Below are 20,243 nucleotides of genomic sequence, written 5' to 3'. Positions count from 1 at the left end.
TCCTTCAACCAGTACCAACATTATACTTAACTACCATTGAAGAGGAAATTCTTTCCTTAATTTCAAAGATGATTTAGCTACTTTCCATTTAAGGCATTTCTGGAAAAAATACTGTAGAATTTTAGTTTTTCATTCTTATGTATAGAGTATAAGTTGCATCTTTGAAAGATTTTAAAGTTTATTGTGATATTTTAAATCTGCATTAAGGTTTCATGATTAACTCATTATTTCAGAATGAAACCTAAATGTACAGATTAGCAAAAGGAAGCAAGATTGTAGTAACCATTTTATCTTGTTCCAAAACTAAAAGAATTTTACTGATATAGAAACAACTTTCAGCAGTAAGGTAGGTTTTGATTTCATTTGTTTTAACATGGTTTTGTTAGCATGATTAACAACGCTGTATAATGCATCTTGCATTGAGCCATTAATGCCACTTGAGGGCAGTCTATTACAGCTTAGCAAAGCCTGGCCAGTAATATAAAGATAATGGTATTTAATAGTCTGAAACTCTTGGTGATTCAGTATAAATATAAATAGCACTAGTTTTCATTCCACAGAGAAACGAACTTTCAGCAGTGTGATAGTGACATAAATGTCTATTTTCCACGAGTTAGTTTACCAAGTGAAAGTAACCTTGTTATTATAAAACTATATTTCAGTGGGAATGTTAAGCAAATCAAACAACTATTTTGATCTTATTTGTTCTTAAATCTTGTGAAAATTGAACCTTTTTTTCTTAAGCATTGAGGTAAAATTTTAGACTAACTCTAAAAACCATTATATCAAATCATGAGATTTTTATTTATATCCATACTTAAGTGTGTTTGTGTCTCACTGAGATTTGCATTAATTGAAAGGATATATTCCTTGCAATTATCCTCCAGGGAAAAGAGGGAGATTGTGACTCTAAAGACTCTCTAGCAGGGTAGAGTAGAAAAAAGATATACCAGTTTCTTTATAGGCAACATTAACCTGACTTCAACTAGTGCTTACCTCTAGCTTTCTTGCTGTTTAAGGTCATACTGAAGATTGACTAACAACCGCTTAGTTAAATAAAGTAAATACAATTTACTAATTCTTAAAAATTAAATCTGAAAGGAGGGAAATTATTCATTAATGCATGTTTGGCAAATAATTGATATGGCAGAGGTACTTTATTTTAGATTCCTTTTGTTTCAAATTTAGAAAATAGAGTTGAGTTGTTGCCCACTATATGTAGTTCTTTATTTGCTTCTAGTAAATAAAGAGGATACGAGCCCCAAACTGCCTCCTCTTCCCAGCGAGGCTGGCAGCAGCGCTAACGTTCCTGACCTGATGGATGAGTTTATCGCAGAGCGACTTCGAAGTGGCAATGCCTCGGTGAGCTCACAATTTATTGGTTTTGAGACAAAAGTAGAAAACTAAAGGATGAGTATAATGTATATGTGGAGATTTTTATTCAAAACTTCACTTTCTCCCGAAACTCTTATTTGTGAAGTACTTAAAACATTTTAACATTATTTTATATGTATATATATGAAGGTGCATGTGTGCCATAGCAAGCCTGTGAAAGTCAGATTAGGGGAGTTAGTTCTCTGCTTTTACCCTGTCCATCTGACTTTACAGTAAGCACCTTTACCCCTAACTATCTTGCTAGCTCTTGAAACTTTTTAAAGCTGGACTTAGTGGTAAAAACTTCTACCTAGCTGCTCATGGGGACAAGACAGAAGGATAGCTAGTTCAAGGCCTGCCTGGAGTGCAATGTAATTTCAAGTCAACCTGTACAACTTAGTCTGACCCAATCTTATAAAAAGTAGAGAGCAAGCTGACTATATCTCAGTGATATAGCGCTTGCCTGTCTACAAGTCCTTAGGTCAAATACCTAGTGTGTGTGTGTGTGTGTGTGTGTGTGTGTGTGTGTGTGTGTGTGTGTGTGTGTGAATGTTAAATTATTTTATTATTAAAAGATATAAAACATTGAGAATTGCAGCTTTAACTAAAGAGATACAGTAATATCAAAAGTTTCAAGCCAAATACATTATTGGATAGTTTATATATTTACATTTCAAATGTTATCCCCTTTCCCGGTTCCCCCCTCTATCATCCCCCATCCCCCTGCTTCTATGAGGATGCTCCCCCTCCCACCCACCCACTCACACCTCAACACCTTGGCATTCTCCTAAACTAGGGAGATGAGCCTTCCCAGAACCAAGGACTTTTCCTCCTATTGATGCCTGACAATGCTGTTCTCTGCAACATATGCAGCTGGAACCATGGGTCCCCCAATGTGTACTCTTTGGTTGGTGGTTTAGTCCCTGTGAGCTCGGGGAGTCTGGTTAGTTGATATTGTTGTTCTTCCTGTGAGGTTGCAAACCCCTTCAGCTCCTTCAGTCCTGTCTCTTAACTCCTCCATTGGTGTTTCCGTGCTCAGTCTGATGGTTAGCTGCAAGCATCTTAATCTGTATTGGTAAGGCTCTGGCAGAGCCTCTCAGGAGACATCCATATCAGGCTCCTGTCAGCAAGCACTTCTTGGTGTCAGCAGTAGTGACTGGGTTTGGTGACTGCATATGGGATAAATACCCAGGTGAGCCACCACCTTCCTAGTCTAGTTCCCATGCTCTCTTTCCTAGGTTGGTACCACTTTCTAACTGTCAATGGGAAAGTACAATGGAAGACACTTGCCCGAACTCCCATAGTTTGATATATTAAGCAATTCCTATAACTCTGGAATCAGTGTTAAAATGTGCCTTTTACCTTAAATAGTTAACATAAGACGAAAGTAGAAGCTATATTTCCTACTGTAAATATTTTGTTCCCCCTTTTAAGAAGGACTGAAGTATCACTTCTTTGGTCTTCCAACTTCTTGAGCTTCTTGGGTTTTTTTTTTGTTTTTGTTTTTGTTTTTTTTTTTAATTGAACAACTTTATTTTAAAAAACAAAGATAAATGTACAGATTTTAAAAGCATTTGTGCATAACAGTATATGAATACATTTTTGTCAGTACTTGATTTTTTTTAAAGGTTTAATAGTATGCCTTAAAATCTTACTAATTACAATGAGCATAAAGTACATTTAAAATAGGATGCAACCTGGAAATAGTCAGTTTTCTTGGTGTGTAAAGATTAAGCATAATGGTTTTTCTTTCTTTCTTTCTTTCTTTTTTGGCCTTTGTTTTTCTTGGAACTTCATATAGTCTATAAGTTGTTTCTGGGGTGTTCAGAGCTTTCTGGGGTTAGTATCCAATTATCAGTGACTGCATATTATGTCTGTTCTTTTGTGATGAGGTTACCTCACTCAGGATGATATTCTCTAGATGCATCTATTTTCTTAAGAATTTCATGAAGCCATTGTTTCTGATAGCTGAGTAGTACTCCATTGTGTAAATATACCACAATTTTTGTATCCATTCATCTACTGAAGGACATCTGGGTTCTTTCCAGCTTCTGGCTATTATAAATAGGGCTGCTGTGAACATTGTGGTGCATGTGTCTTTGTTGTATGTTGGAGCTTCTCTGGGGTATATGCCCAGAAGTGGAATAACTGGGTCTTCAGGTAGTACTATGTCCAATTTTCTGAGGAACCGCCAGACTGATTTCCAGAGTGGTTGTACCAGTTTACAACCCCACCAGCAGTGGAGAAGTGTTCCTTGCCAGCATCTGCTGTCATCTGAATTTTTGATCTTAGCCATTCTGACTGATGTGAGGTGGAATCTCAGGGTTGTTTTGATTTGCATTTCCCTGATGGCTAATGATGTCAAGCACTTCCTTAGATGCTTCTTCACCATTCCATACTCCTCAATTGAGAACTTTTTGTTTAGCTCTGTACCCCATTTTTAATGGGGTTGTTTGACTCTCTGGTGTCTAGCTTCTTAAGTTCTTTGTATACCTTGGATATTAGGCCTCTATCAGATGTGGAGTTGGTAAAGATCTTTTCCCAATCTGTTGGCTGCTGTTTTGTTTTCTTGGCAGTGTCCTTAGCCTTACAGAAACTTAACAATCTCACTAAGTCCCATTTGTCAATATTTTGCCTTAGAGCACGAGCCATTGGTGTTCTGTTCAGTGTCGTGCCCCACCTCGACCAGCAAGGAAGACACGACCCGGGGAAGATCTTCTTCAAGCAGTTTATTCAGGATCCTTGAACAAGCTTCTGCTTCTGTTTCTGCCTTGGTCTCCGCTCCCGGGGGAGGGAAGGGAGCAGGCGAAATACTCTAGACTGGCAAACCATAAGCTGCCACGTGGGCAATGCAGATAGGTTGTAACCACGCGGAAGTTAAGGAGCCAGGCAAGTGCGTCCAAATAAGGAGTTGTTTATCACAGGGAGTACTCGCCATTGGGAAGGCAGAGGGTGGAGGTCAGCGCCATCTTTGGGGTGTGGCACAGTGCAGCTCCTTACAGTTCAGGAAATTTTCTCCTGTGCCTATGTGTTCTAAGGTTTTCCCTACTTTCTCTTCTAATAGTTTCAGTGTATCTGGTTTACTGTGGAGATCTTTGATCCACTTGCACTTGAGCTTTGTACAAGGAGATAAGAAAGGGTCTATTTTCATCCTTCTGCATGCTGAGTGCCAGTTGGACCAACACCATTTGTTGAATAGGCTATCCTTTTTCCATTGGATGTTTACAGCTCCTTTGTCAAAAATCAAGTGACCATATATGTGAGGGCTCATTTCTGAATCTTCTATTCTATTCCATTGATCCACGTGCCTATCTCTGTACCAGTACCATGCAGTTTTTAAGACAATTGCCTTGTAATATAGCTTGAGGTCACAGACAATGATTTCCGCAGATGTTTTCTTGTTGTTGAGGATGGATTTTGCTATTCTAGGTCTTTTGTTTTTCCAGATGAAACTGCACATGCTCTTTCGAACTCTATGAAGAATTGGGTTGGAATTTTGATGGGAAATGAACTGAATCTGTAGATTGCTTTTGGTAAGATGGCCATTTTTAAAATGTTGATCCTTCCAATCCATGAGCATGGGAGATCTTTCCATTTTCTGAGATCTTCCTCAATTTCCTTCTTTAGAGATTTGAAGTTCTTGTCATACAGGTCCTTCACTTGCTTAGTAAGAGTCACTCCAAGGTATTTCATATTGTTTGTGACTATTGTGAAGGGTATCTTTTCCCTAATTTCTTTCTCCGCATGTTTATCCTTTGAGTAGAGGAAGGCTACTGATTTGTTTGAGTTACTTTTATATCCAGCCATCTTGCTGAACTTGTTTATCAGCTGTAGAAGTTCTCTGGTGGAATTTAATTTCCTTTTGCTGTCTAATTGCTCGGGCCAGGACTTCCAGTACTATGTTGAATAGGTAGGGGGAGAATGGGCAGCCTTGTCCAGTCGCTGATTTTAGTGGGGTTGCTTCAAGTTTCTCACCGTTAAGTTTGATGTTGGCTTTTGGTTTGCTGTATATTGCTTTTATTATGTTTAGGTATGGGCTTTGGATTCCTGTTCTTTCCAAGACTTTTAATATGAAGGGGTGTTGAATTTTGTCAAATGCTTTCTCAGCATCTAGTGAGATGTCCATGTGATTTTTTTCTTTGACTTTGTTTAGGTGGTGGATTATGTTAATGGATTTCCTTAGACCATCCCTGCGTCCCAGGGACGAAGCCTACTTGATCATGGTGAATGATCTTTTTGATATGTTCTTGGATTCGGTTTGCAAGGATTTTGTTGAGTATTTTTGCATCAATGTTTGTCCCGCGCAAGTCGTCTCGCCCGCAAGAACGACGCGGCACACACAGGATCCTTCTGTAGCAAGCTTTAATAACTCTTGAGAGGGAGAGCCAAAGCTATACAAAGCGGAGACCCTGAGTGCACCAAACCCTCCCCTTATATAGGGGTTTTGTCTCGCCTCGGACGTGGCGCCTCCTGATGGGCTAGGGCCAAATCATGTGATGTGATGTCAGAAGCGAGCACCCGGGTCTAGGGGCATGGCTAGGCTTTAGGCGGGCATGCTCTGGTTATTTACCGTTGTTCCTTAACGGAAACCAGCGCCATCTTGCAATGGCATGTAGGGCGGCGCCCCACATCTCCCCCTTTATTATTTATTACAAGGCCAGCCGGACACCCAAAAAACGGAGGGTGGAGATAGAGGCCATTCTCCTCGAATGATCATGGCGCACAATTAGTTGCGTGCGGTCAAGACTATGTACAAGCACCCCGTCAGGGTTGTTGACGTTACCCTAACAGGGCCCTGACCAGTCTCTCTGCCGTTTTGTGAGGGAGGGACACTGGGGCAGGCAACCCTCTGCAAGAAGGCTTGTCTCCCAGAGAAGGCGGGGGCGACTTCTCTGTGCGATGCCCTTTGCTCTACAACCCTCTTGGGCTGCTCAAGCCTGACACTCATCCTCGTGCAGTGTGTCTAAGGACACAGAGGGTGCAAGAGCTATCAGGCCGGCGACCGGCTGCCTACTGTTTCAGAGCCGCGAGCCAAACGCCTGCCGAAGCTCCCTGTTCTAGGGCGACAAGCGCCTGAGTCATCATCATCTTATCTCTTTTTGTTTGATTGTAAAATTTGCAAAGCAACCAAAGAATAAACACAAGTCCAAGGCTAAACAAAACCCCGAACAAACCCACCCCCACCCATTCCTTAAAGTAGGACAGCGCAGATGAAATCCAGGGGACGAATCCTTCGGTCAGCGATAAATCAAGGCGTGTGGAGTTAATCTGCAGGATGGCCGTGCGAAGTTCTCTCAGGGTCTGGTCAAACTCCACCGACCAGTTCTGCAAAATGTGCTGAGACAAAGCCTTAGAAAGATTAGCAGCTTTAGTAAATTTTTCATATTGGACCGAGGTCACACACAGTCCGGGTTTTCACACCCCAGTTGAGCAATCTGCCACAGTACATCTATCTGTTCTTGCACCAGATCTATACGCTGGTTGACTATCAGTAGTCCTCCTTGGATTTGGGTATAAGCCAAATGCCCAGCCTCCATGGCTGTAGTTACAGTGGAGGAAAGTTCATTAATGGTGGCTGCGGCTTGTACTGTGCCGGACAACGCCAGGGCAGAAGCAGTTACAGAGGCAGCCACGGCTGTGGCAGCAATGATGCCCACAATCAGGGCTGAAATTCCAAAGTCTCTTTACCATTAAGGCTAACCACATTTCCTGTGTTATCTGACAAGAGCGGGGACAGGGAAAAATATGGGCCGACCTCGCCTACCATGCGCGACTGGCACCCCGACCAGGGTAAGATATGGCGCATGTCTTTTTTTGCTCGGCAAAACGGGGCTAACTTTGGCTGCTTTAAGTTTTCTGAATAGCTTGAGCGGGGCCAGGTTCCAGTAAGCTCTGTATAGAAGATCTGGCCCCAATGGGTCTTATTATCCCAACCATTAACAATATTAGACACAGACTGAACATGCAGCCCCAGGCACCCAGGGGTTGTTGAATTAAGGACAAAACATAAGCTCCCAGGGAGATAATGAGTTCTATTGTCTATGACCCTTTCTATCTGTGAATCCCAGGGAAGAAAGGGCAAACCTAGTTCTCTATCCGTAGTGAAGAACCGAGGGAAAATTTGGGCATTATACATCACCGGCATGGGAAAAGGGAAAGTTGACATTATCCCCCATCGATACTCATGAGCAGACATTCCCGCCAGCGTTGTCATCAGCAGAAGCCGGAGGACAGTCATCTTCCTGGGTGATTGTGCGTGTTAATCGCTCTGGGACCCAGAGTGGATTTTCTTCAGTCTGTGGGAAAACACAAACAGCTCCCCTGGATCTTATAAGGATAGGATCCGGGCCTCTCCATTTGTTAGATAGGACATCTTTCCATTTTACCATTTCTTTTGGCCTTTTTGGCTCGGAGCAGTGCCTGTCAGCAGCACTCCGGCCCTCATCATCCAAATTTAGAAAATTCAATGTAAAGAGAGCCATAGAGAGCGCCACTCTCGGGCCATGGGGTAAATCATCCATAATACCCCCCTTTTGTTTAATTAAGTAGGACTTAAGGGTTTTATGGGCACGCTCAACGATGCCCTGTCCTTGTGGGTTATAAGGCAACCCAGTAATGTGAGTCACTTGCATCTGAGCGCAGAACTGCCTGAACTTTTGAGAAGTATAAGCTGGGCCATTGTCAGTCTTTAGGCACAGAGGCTTTCCCCAGGTGCTCCATGCTTCAAGGCAATGCTGAATTACATGAGATGCCTTTTCTCCAGAGAGTGGGGTGGCAAAACACCTGAACATGTATCAACAGAGACATGTACAAATTGTAGCTTGCCAAAGGACGGAATATGGGTAACATCCATCTGCCAGATTTGCAATGGGGAAAACCCCCGAGGGTTGACGCCAAGGCGAGGGACCGGCAGAAACTGGCAACAGTTATTACACTGGGTCACAATGTCCCGAGCCTCCTTCCGGGTCAAAGAGAAGCGCCTGCGAAGGGTTTCTGATGTGACGTGAAATTTGTTATGAAAGTCTCTGGCCGCCTCAAGTGAGGGAGACAAGGCTGCTGCAATAATCTTAGTGGAACGATCGGCCAAATCATTGCCTTCGGCCATTGGGCCAGGAAGGCCAGAGTGCGCCCGTATGTGGACAATGTAAAAAGGGCGTGTTCTTTGTAGTAGAAGAGCCCGGATCTGTTCTAGGATAAGGGCCACCCTACTAGAGGGCTTTATCATGCCTGCAACCTCTAAGAGCCGCACAGCATTAACTACATACAGTGAATCTGAGACAATATTGAGCGAGCAGGCAAACTGTTGAAAACTTAAATTAACTGTTCTAGAAAAGGACCCACGGCATCAGGGTCTCCAAAAATTTTGCCCGCGGCATCCATCATTCGTGCCACATAGTCCGAAAAAGGTTCTTGGGGGCCTTAGAGAATTTTTGTGAGCTGGTTGCCTCCTTCCCCTTTCTTATTTAACGCCTTCCACGCCCTGATGGCCGTACCAGACACCTGGGCGTAGGCTCCCCATGGATAATTTGCCTGATCTGCCGAAAAGCGGCCCTGCCCGGTAAGAAGGTCAAAGCTCCAATCCCTTTGTTCAGCTGTAAGCGCAGAAGCATTAGCCCGCGCCTGACTTTGCGCTGCCTCATGCCACAATGCCTTCCATTCCATATACTGACCCATACTAGGGAGGGCAGCCTTAGCGATGGTTTGCCAATCAGCGGGTGTTAAGGCATTTAATGCCAGTCGCTCCAACTGCATGATTGTGAAATTGGCATTGGGACCATATTCCCTTACTGATTTTGCAAGCTCTTTTAATTGGTTAAATTCAACAGGGGCATAAACTCTGGCATCGTCAGGACTCTCAAAAACCGGGAAAGCAAGGCTGAGCTGATGGCGGACTTTGTCTGTAAGGCGCGAAACAGCCTTGGGGCGGGTCTCGTAGGGCGGCGGAGCCGGCGGGGCCGTAGGGGCCACCGAGGCTGGCCGGGGGGAAGCCTTTACTTGAGCTCGTGGTTCAGGCCCTGAACGCGGCGCCCGGTTGGTCGCAAGGTTCCTGTGCCACCGCTCATCAGGGTGATATCTTTCTCCTTCATATCGTGCAGCTTCTTCTTCTAGATCTGCTTCCTCTTCTGCATCTAACCTTTCATCCTCCTCTTCAGAGGAATCTCTAGGGGTGCTGACGCGAAGCGCCACAAGTTCTTGTGTTGGATAAATGAGGCCTGTCTTAAAACGAGGCCGGGCAACAGGTTCCCACCATGAGTCGGACCCTCTATCAGGTGAAACGGGCCTGGGGCCCAGTCTTCTCTCCCGCCCTATCTTCAGGTCTGCGGGAGGGCCTTTTTCACTTATATGTCTAGGGGGATATGTTTTGGCGCGCGCACCCATCCTCTCACTACGTTCAGATTCTGACATGCCATCTTGCACAGTTTCTAGGACCATCTGTCCCTCTCTTTTAACCTCCTCGCAGGCCTCATCCTCCAGGCAGTTTTTTACCCGATGTTCACAGAGGTAGGAGGTGAGGATAAAGAACAAAAGAACAAGAACAAGTCCAACTATCGCCTCTGGGAGACCTACTAACGAACCGGAGAGACCCAATAAATGAGAGAGAGGAGAAAAATCTGACATACCTTTCTGAAGCGTAGTCTGCGCTACAGTTCTGAATCCACCCCGCCACGGGGGGTCTCCGGAGGTGCGGACGATGGTCTGGTCAAAATTTTCCCGGGTTTCGGCACCAGATGTCCCGCGCAAGTCGTCTCACCCGCAAGAACGACGCGGCACACACAGGATCCTTCTGTAGCAAGCTTTAATAACTCTTGAGAGGGAGAGCCAAAGCTATACAAAGCGGAGACCCTGAGTGCACCAAACCCTCCCCTTATATAGGGGTTTTGTCTCGCCTCGGACGTGGCGCCTCCTGATGGGCTAGGGCCAAATCATGCGATGTGATGTCAGAAGCGAGCACCCGGGTCTAGGGGCGTGGCTAGGCTTTAGGCGGGCATGTTCTGGTTATTTACCGTTGTTCCTTAAAGGAAACCAGCACCATCTTGCAATGGCATGTAGGGCGGCGCCCCACAAATGTTCATAAGTGAGATTGGTCTGAGGTTCTCTTTCCTTGTAGGGTCTCTGTGTGGTTTAGGAACGAGGGTTATTGTGGCCTCTAAAAATAAGTTAGGTAGTTTTCCATCTGACTCTATCTTGTGGAATAGTTTGGAGAGTATTGGTATTAGGTCGTCAATAAATGTCTGATAGAATTCTGCACTGAACCCATCTGGACCTGGGCTTTTTTTGGTTGGGAGGCTTTTGATGACTGTTTCTATTTCTTTAGGTGATATGGGATTATTTAGATGGTTTACCTGGTCCTGGTTTAACTTTAGTATCTGGTATCTGTCTAGGAATTCATTCATTTCCTCCAGATTTTCCAGCTTTGTTGACTAGGCTTTTGTAGGATCTGATGATTTCTTGAATTTCCTCAGTTTCCGTTGTTATGTCTCCACTTTCCTTTCTGATTTTGTTAATTTGGATAGTCTCTCTTTGCCCTCTAGTTAGTCTGGCTAAGGGTTTATCAATCTTGTTAATTTTCTCAAAGAACCAGCTCTCAGTTTTGTTGATTCTTTGAATGGTTCTTTTTGTTTCTATTCGGTCAGTTTCTGCTCTGAGTTTGATTATTTCTTACTGTCCACTCTTCTTGGTATATCTGCTTCCTTTTGTTCTAGAGCTTTCAGCTGTGCTGTCAGGTTGCTAGTGTATGCTCTCTCTATTATTATTTTTTTTTTTTTGGAAGCACTCAGAGCTATGAGATTTCCTCTCAGTGCTCCTTTCATTGCATCCTTCTTGTGCTTCTTGTGGTCTGTGGATTTTATCTTGGAAAAATTGAAGTTTTGGGCTAATATCAACTTATCAGTGAGTGATACCATGTTCTTTTGTGACTGAGTTAACTTACTCAGGATAATTGCTTCTAGTTTCATCCATCTGTCTAAGAATTTTATAAAGTCATTGTTTTTAATAGCTGAGTAGTACTCCATTGTGTAAATGTACCACAATTTCTGTATGCATTCCTCTGTTGAAGGAAATCTGGGTTCTTTCCCGCTTCAGGTTATTATAAATAAGGCTGCTATGAACATGGTGGAGCATGTGCCCTTGTTATATGTTGGAGTGTCTTCTGGGTATATGCCTAGGAGTAGAATAGCCGGGACCTCAGGTAGTACTATGTCCAATTTTCTGAGGAACCACCAGACTGATTTCCAGAGTGGCTGTACCAGCTTACAACTCCACCAACAATGGGAGAGTGTTCCTCTTTCTCCACATCCTATATCTCTAATTCTTAGGTGCAGGATTGCTTTTCAAAAACCCTCATACCCCAATTGGGTTTTAACTTGTCTGTCACTATTGCTTTTCTTTTTCTTTCTTTTCTTTTTTCTTTTTTTTTTTTTTTTTTGAGTAACAATTATTTTAGAATTTTAAAATTACATCTTTGCTGTTTTTTTACTTATTGTGTCTTCTGTTTCCTTTATTTTTCCAGTATAAACTTTATTTTTCTTTTGATTAAGAGCTTTAGACCCAACACTATCGCACCTGATATTTGGGTCTTTGCTTTAAACAGAACTCCAGTAGCTTAGGCACTGGAGCCATTTCATTACGTGCTGTTTAGATACTTCAGTAAACATGTTTTTCCTTTCACCTGAGGTCTTAAATATCAGCACTCATTCTGAGGGTTATCCTGAAAACAAAAATTTCTGGTGCTTAATTAAAAAATATTTTAATTGTAAAAATGTTTCTTGTTTTAGACTATGACAAGAAGGGGAAGTAGTCCAGGCAGCCTTGAAATTCCAAAAGACCTCCCTGATATTCTCAACAAACAGAACCAGATGCGTCCTGTTGATGACCCTGGTGTGCCATCAGAATGGACGTCTCCAGCCAGCGCAGGGAGCAGTGATCTCATGAGCTCCGACAGTCACTCGGATTCCTTCAGCGCCTTCCAGTGTGACGGCCGGAAATTTGACAGTAAGTATCTGTCTCTGCCGTCTCCGAACAGCAGAAAAAGGAGCAACACAGCGTTCTTCTCAAAAGCGGTTTACTCAGGAACCTTACAGCATGCTCATGAAAATCTTTCTATCCCCCCTTGTCTCTCTTTCTGTCTCTCTCCTAGTTTTAGTTTCTGTTTCTCTTTTTGCTCCCTTTCGGTTTTTTTTTTTTCTCCTTCCTCCGCCCCCAGGCCAGTCCTATTGTCCTGATCTCCTGTCATGCAGCTTGCATGGTGGGCGTGGCTAATCTGGGGTGGGGGCAGGAGGAAGTCAGGTGATAGTGCCAAAGCCCCAAGCATAATCTTGGGACTGCTGCCACACACCCGCTCTCCATAAATATCTCTTACTGTTAGACTATATGTTTTCTGTTGGTTGCTTTTTGATTTGTGGATTGCATAGCTTTCACTTTGTTCTCTCTTGTTAGATAGTTGTTACTGTATATTTTTATTTCATTTTTTAGTAAAATGCTGAAAAAAGTTTTAGGGAATCATCTCAGGTTGAGACCATTTCATTTTGCCAAACAAAGGGTGTTTCAAGAAACCAAAACTACTGTCCAGCATAAGATAAATTCCATTTTTAAGACAAAGTGTGAAAAATAGAAATGATTTAGAATGGTCTTAATATTAGAGTGAAAAGCCAGCATGGGTGTGAGGTCCTGTTATTTAAAGGACACGGGTTTGACTCCACTGTTACCCAGACCCTTCCTAGGCTGTTTTTTTATGTTCAGCTATCAGCAATTTTTACTTTGTACCATGTGTCACTACAACATTATGCTGCTGAAATTCTCTCTGCACTTAGTATTCAGAGAATAAACTAGAAACAAAAGTTTGGAAATCAAGTTTGTGAAGAGCAAGGAGGAGGTACATTGCAGCATTGTATGTTTTCTTCCTTTATGGGTTAGTGGTAGACTAACCATTATAAGACAGAAGGAGGATGAGGGAGAGGGGGAAAGGTAGAAGAGGAAGAGGAGGAAATGAAAAAGTGTGTGTGTGTGTGTGTGTGTGTGTGTGTGAGAGAGAGAGAGAGAGAGAGAGAGAGAGAGAGAGAGAATGGGAAGAGAGACAGAGACAGATTTATAAAATACTTTAAAAACAGTAAGTATATTATCAGCTATTATAAACTATGTAAGAATAGTAATGGAATATCGTTTGCCATTTAAAAGTGATTATTGCTAATAATGACAATCTCAGACATGTCTGTAGTTTAGATCTTCAAAGTTCTCTTGCTTCTCACACTTGCGTTACTGTAATGTAACGAGTAGGCCAGGAAGGATATGATTAGTGCTGTGTGATTGGTGGTGTAGAGCTGGTATTTCTTTTTCCTACAGACTTTGGCTTCGGGACTGACATTGGGATCCCATCTTCTGCTGATGTAGATTCAGGTTCTGGCCACCATCAAAGCACCGAGGAGCAGGAAGTGGCTAGCCTAACAACACTTCATTTAGATTCTGAAACAAGCAGCCTTAATCAGCAAGCCTTCTCTGCTGAAGTTGCAACCGTTACTGGTAAAGTAATTCAAGGGACTATTACTTAAGCTTGACTTTTAAACTTCCAAAGAATTTGGTTAAGTTTCTGCAGCTTGTATGACCAACTGCTCTTTCACTGGTTTTGTTTCTTTGTATTATTGTTTTTGTTTTTATTTGGACAATGGACAAAAAAAAACAAGTTAGTTTCTTGGACAGTATGAAGTACATGTAGGTAAGCATTGGTGCACCCTATGTGTATGCCCTACACTAGAAGCAGTCATTAAATAGATAATCTAAAGGAAGAAAAAAAATTACCTCACTGTATTTTTCATTGTCATTCATAGTTAAGGTAGCTGTTGTATATTTATTACAGGAAATATAAAGCATTCTTCCAATAAGACATATTTGTTAATACACTAGAATTTTGTAGTTAAACAGGAAATTATCCTTTTCAGATACTTTTTATTTTTTTACTTTTTAAATGTGACCAAACCCAACTTTAATATATAAAGTAGAGTCTTAGAATTTGAGTCATATTAAATTCAGAGTCATGCATTGCAGGAGTAGTGCAGAAATTAAAATGAGCTTGAAGATTGTATTATGTGTTGTAAACTTAGCCTGCCTGGTTCCAGCTACACTCTGATGCACATCACTCAGTGGTTAGTCATTCTAGGTAATAATCATTTGGTAGTAGCCAATAATTCCTAGTATCATAATCTCTTTTAAAAGGGAGGCATTCCCTCATGCAAGCTTGATTTTAATTCTAGTTCATTCAGAACATTAGGAAAGCTACTATGTTTTTCAAAGGCTATTCCAATGTGAAAGAAAATGTTACCATACTTTTTTCTTATATCTTTGTATTCATAAAAAATTAAGTTCCAGGAGTTAGGGAAATAATTCCATTGTTAAAGTACTAGCTGAGCAAGTATGTACATCTGAGTTTGGATAACAGAACCCTTTTAAAAGCCGGGCATGGCAGTGTATTCTTCCAATCTGAACTGCAGGAGTTCTAAGACAAGCGATCCAGCTCGCTAGCCAGACAATCCATCCAAAACAGGAAGCTCCAATTTGATCGAGAGTTGCTATCTCAAGTTAAAAGCTGGGCAGCAGAAGAAAAAGACACCCTAATATCAACAATCTGGCCTTTCTATGCTCCTACAGTGATAAGTATACTGCACACACATGTAATACACAAAAAAGTAAACAAGTGAGTTGAATGAATGAATAATAGTTTTAAACCAAAAATAAAACCTAAAAATTAAAACATATATAGATAAATAGGTTTTATAGATAATAGGTTTTGTGTTTATGTCATTTTTTAATGGTAGCTAGACTTCAAAGAATTTTTAATATGTTTACAACCTATATGTCCTGCATTGAATGACTGACTCTATTATTCTGCTGGGAGATTTTATTAGGAATACCAATTTTAATCACTAACATTATCAGGGTACAGGAATAGTTAAAAACCAGCTATGTGTTTGTCCCAAATACAAAATTTATCTGTAGGTATAACTTCATATGTTCAATAAAGAAAACTATTGAACACAATATTTTCTTATTGTCTAATTTGCACACATTATCACACGGAAAACTATGTTTTATCAGAGACGTTAATCGACATGAAATCTTTTCTTCTGTTTAATACAGAAGTTTCAGATTCTTCAAAACACCTAGTAAATATTGAAAGATGCAAGCTTACTACATATAGTAGATATAAGCTTTATGCATGTTTGGGATATGGCTATCAGTATAAAAATGTTGGGTTTTTTTTTGGTTTTGTTTTTTTGCATTAAAAGGCTCTTTTTTTGTTTTGTTTTGTTTTTTTAAATTGAAGAACTTGATTTTTAAAAACAAAGATAAATGTACAGATTTTAAGCATTTTTGCATAAATATATGAATGCATTTTTGTCAGTAATTGATTTTTTTTAAAGGTTTGATAGTATGCATTAAAATCTTACTAGTTACAATGACCATAAAGTACATGTAAAACAAGATGTAACCTGTGACCGATTATATGGTCAATTTTGGAGAAGGTGCTGAGAAGAAGGTGTATTCTTTTATTATAGGATGAAATGTTCTGTAGATGTCTATTAATTACAATTGGTTCATAACCTCTGCTAGTTTCACTGCATCCTTGTTCAGTTTCTGTTTCCATGATCTGTCCATTGATGAGAGTGGGGTGTTGAGGTCTCCCACTATTATTGTGTGGGGTGCAATGTATTTTTTGAGCTTTAGTAGGGTTTCTTTTATGAATATGGGTGCTCTTGTATTTGGAGCATATATGTTAAGGATTGAGAGTTCCTCCTGACAAATTTTCCCTGCAATGAGTAAAAAGTGTCCTTCCTTATCTTTTTTGATGACTTTTGGTTGAAAATCTACTTTATTCAATATTAGAATGGCCACTCCAGCTTGCTTCTTGGGGCCATTTGATTGGAAGGTTTTTTTCCCAACCTTTTACTCTGAGATAGTGTCTGTCTTTGTCTCTGAAGTCAGTTTCCTGTATGCAGCAAAATGCTGGCTTCTGTTTATGTATCCAGTCTGATAGCCTATATCTTTTTATTGGAGAATGGAGTTCATTTATGTTAACAGATATTAAGGAATAGTGGTTGCTGTTTCCTGCTATTTTTGCTTTTAGAGGTAGAATTGTGTCTGTGTGTCTTTCTTCTTTTGGTTTTCTTGCTTAGGAGTTTTCTTGTTTTTACTAAAATGTAGTTTCCCTCCTTGTATTGGGTTTTCCACCTATAATTTGTTGTAGTGCTGGGTTTGTGGTCAGATATTGTGTAAATTTAGTTTTGTCTTGGAATATCTTGGTCTCTCCATCTATGGTGATTGATAGTTTTGCTGGGTATAGCAGCTTGGGCTGGCACTTGTGCTTTCTTAGGGTGTGCATGATGTCTGTCCAGGCTCTTCTAGCTTTCATAGTCTCTTTTGAGAAATCGGGTGTGATTCTGATTGGTCTGTCTTTATATGTTACCTGACCTTTTCCACTTACTGCTTTTAGTATTCTTTCTTTACTTTGGGCACTTGGCGTTTTGACTATTATGTGTCGGAAGGTATTTTTTTTCTGGTCCAACCTATTTGGAGTTCTGAAGGCTTCTTTTATGCTCGTGGTCATCTCATTCTTAAGGGTAGGGAAGTTTTCTTCTACAATTTTGTTGAAGATATTTACTGTGCTTCTTAGTTGATACTCTTCTCCCTCTTCTATTCCTATTATCCTTAGGTTTGGTCTTCTCATTGTGTCCTGGATCTCCTGGACATTTTGGATTATGAGCTTTTTGCATCCTCTCTGACTGTTTTTTCTATGTTTTCAATGTTGTCTTCGGCTCCCGAGATTCTCTCTTCCATCTCTTGTAGTCTGTTGGAGATGCTTGCATCTGTGACTCCTGATTTCTTTTTTAGGTTTTCTACCTCCAGGGTTGTCTGTTTTAATGTTTTCTTTATTGTTTCCATTTCCATTTTAAATTCCTTCATTTCTTTGATTCTGTTTTTCTCTAGTTCTTTGATTTTGTTTTAAGTGTTTTTCTTGTTTCCTCTTTAAAAGCTTCTGTTTCTTTATGCTTCCTCCCTTTCTTGTTTAAGGATCTCTATCATCATCTTGAGGTATGATTTCGGGTATGAGTCTTTTTTTTCTGGAGTGTTTGGCATTCAGCTGTTTGCTGTGATGGGAGAGCTGGGTTCTGGTGTTGCCAGGCTGTCTTGGTTTCCCTGGGACAAGTTCTTTCGCTTTCCTCTTGTTATCTTGTTGTCTGTGATTGGTTCCTGTGTACCTGGCCTGTGTCCCTGGATCTCCGCTGTTCCTGGGGGCAGATGGCCTGAGTGTTTGTTCTGTACACAAGGGCCCTCCGGGTGGAAACTATGTCCCTATGGCAGAGTTTCTGCTCCCCTGAACCAATCAGGGCGGGGATGCGTGCTTTCTGGGTGCTCAGCCCAGACTTCTGTGTTCCTGCTCCTTGCAGAGCAGTCTCAGCAGGCTTGTGTCCCTGGATCTCCACTGTACCTGGTGGCAGATGGCCTGAGCGCCTGTTCTGCATGCAGGGCCCTGCCGCCAGGTGGAAACCAAGACCCTATGGCAGAGTTTCTGCTCCCCTGAACCGGGGGGGGGGGGGGTGGGGGGGTGGGGGGGGGTGGGGGGGGGTGGGGGGTGTGGGGGGTGGGGGGTGGTTTCCAGGTGCTAGACCCAGAGCTCTCTGCGCCCCGCCCCGGCTACTCACAGTGCAGTGTCACCAGGTTTGTGTCCCTGGATCTCTGCTGTTCCTGGTGGCAGCTAAAGGCTCTTTTTATGGGGAAAACTTTTAAAGTCAGCCATTATTGAATCATGTTAATATGATTAAAGGTAAAATTCTGTGGTCATGCATCTCTATATAAAGTGATTTAAAATCTGAGATCTTAAAAGGAAATTAAACAATAACAAAATAGTTTATTGGGGAAAAAATGCTTACTGCCATGCCTGACAGTCTGAGTTGGATATCAGACATTTATATGGTTGTCCTCTTACTACCACATATATCCTGTGGTCACTGGACAGGGACACGTGCGTGCGCGTGCACACACACACACACACACACACACACACACACACACACAGACTAAATATAAAATACTCAGTTTTTATGAAGTAAGATAATACATGGGGATAAAAGAAGTAGATTTGTATTTTGAAACATTTAATGAAAATATTGATGTCTTTTGGCATATGTTTGAAGTTTCTGGTAGTGGTCAGGAGGTAATTGGCCATGTGCCTTTGTGTGCCAGAGCTTACACTAAGCTTCAGAGTGTTCAGGCTTATGCAGCTGTCTTAGCATAGGAATTTTTCTTGTACCTCAAATAAAATGAACATGCCATCTAATTAATAATTAACTCCACCCAGGGTTAGCTAGTTAACTAGCTATTACTATTATTATTATTATTATTATATAATTATTATATATATATATAATTATCATAGTACTGATTTGTGATTGTGTATGGCATTATGATGCATATACCATAGTTCTTTATCTATCTTTTTAGGCATTTATTGTGCTACTTTAAAAAATTACTCAAGTGATATGTGAAATCCCACTTCTGGATAAACACAAATATATAACTTAAATTTACAGTTTTTGTTTTACTTTAGAGAAAGAAGTAAAGGGGGGTATACAATAATTGGGTATAGAACATTGATATTTCTGAGCTAGAAAGAAGTTAAACATGAGAAAATGCAGTACTATTATAGATAACCTGTGTTTAGTACCAATGGATACTGTTCTGTAGCTGTCATCAACCGTTTTGTGTGGTAATGTATGCCGCAGATTGCTCAGACCAGCAGGACCATGTGGTGTGTGTCACACACGGTAGTAGGCACTAGCAGTGAAGCAATATATAAGGCGTGGCAAGCCTGTTTGTAAGAAGAGTGTTTGTACTCTACAGAGGGACATTTCTAAGTGGACAGGCATGTTGAAGTCAGTATGACAGTGGTATAATGGAAAGATACGAAAGTCAACCAAGCCATAAAATGGAGACTAACAGTTGGTAAGGTCAGAAGTAGGTTCTAGTAGGAATCTGTGTCTAAGCCAGTGGTTCCTGATGCTGCAGCCCTTTTGAGTTCCTCATGTTGTGGTGACCCTCAACCATAAAATTATTTTGTTGCTGTTTTATAACTGTATTTTTTCTACTTTATGAGTCATAATGTAAATATCTGATACGCAGGGTATATGATATATGACCCTTGTGAATAAAGCTAGTCCAGCCACCATTTTAACTCATATGTTAAAAACCACCAACTAAGACAAAAATTTAACCAGGATTCTGTGCAAAGCAGGAAAAAAAATGAAAAAGACTAGATTATAATGTTTTTAATAAATATAATTATTTGGCTAGAACATAGCAATTGAATGCAGATTGTAGAGCTATAGTAGAATAACAAGGACGCCTGAACACTAAGGAATTGGAAAGTTTGGTAAGATCAGTGAGAAGACTTGGATGATGTTTGTCTGTGGGACAGTCTTAGGCTGTAGATTAGGATAACCTTGAATTCATGTTCATCTTACCTTAGCTATCTGTGTGCAGGAGTTCAGGCATGTGTCACACCATACCGAGCAATTTGGAAGATTTTTGATTGTTTGGTCATTCTCTTTGGCAGTTTTCCTCGCTGCGTGTGTTTTTTCCACATTTACTTGTTTATGCTGTAAATATGTGTGTGCATATGTGAGCCATGGCGCACATCAAGGTCAGAGAATGATTGACCAGAGTCACTTGCCTCCTTCTATAGGGATCTCGGGTGGTCAGCCTTGGTAAGCAAGTGGGTTTAACGGACTGAGCCATGTTGATGACCCTATTTGTGTGTGTATTTTAGAGACAAGCTTTCCTTAAGACAAGCTTGGCTTCACGCTGGGTATGTAGCTAAGCAT

General features: G+C 41.2%; 1 protein-coding gene across 1 annotated transcript in view; it reads left to right on the top strand.

The window, feature by feature from the left end:
- The window catches only part of RALGAPA1 (Ral GTPase activating protein catalytic subunit alpha 1), a 251,940-nt gene that overhangs the window by 91,298 nt on the left and 140,399 nt on the right, over nt 1-20,243 (top strand). Inside the window, exons 19-21 of the mRNA XM_080934414.1 lie at nt 1,241-1,362; nt 12,150-12,366; nt 13,714-13,890. Coding sequence (XP_080790540.1) covers nt 1,241-1,362; nt 12,150-12,366; nt 13,714-13,890 — 516 coding nt within the window. The remainder of the gene's footprint in view (nt 1-1,240; nt 1,363-12,149; nt 12,367-13,713; nt 13,891-20,243) is intronic.

The sequence above is a fragment of the Micromys minutus genome (genome assembly GCF_963924665.1).
Source record: "Micromys minutus genome assembly, chromosome: 1".
In the NCBI taxonomy this organism is placed as follows: Eukaryota; Metazoa; Chordata; class Mammalia; order Rodentia; family Muridae; genus Micromys; species Micromys minutus.
The sequence above is the reverse complement of the archived record's forward strand: the minus strand, read 5'-3'. Positions and strand labels throughout refer to the sequence as shown.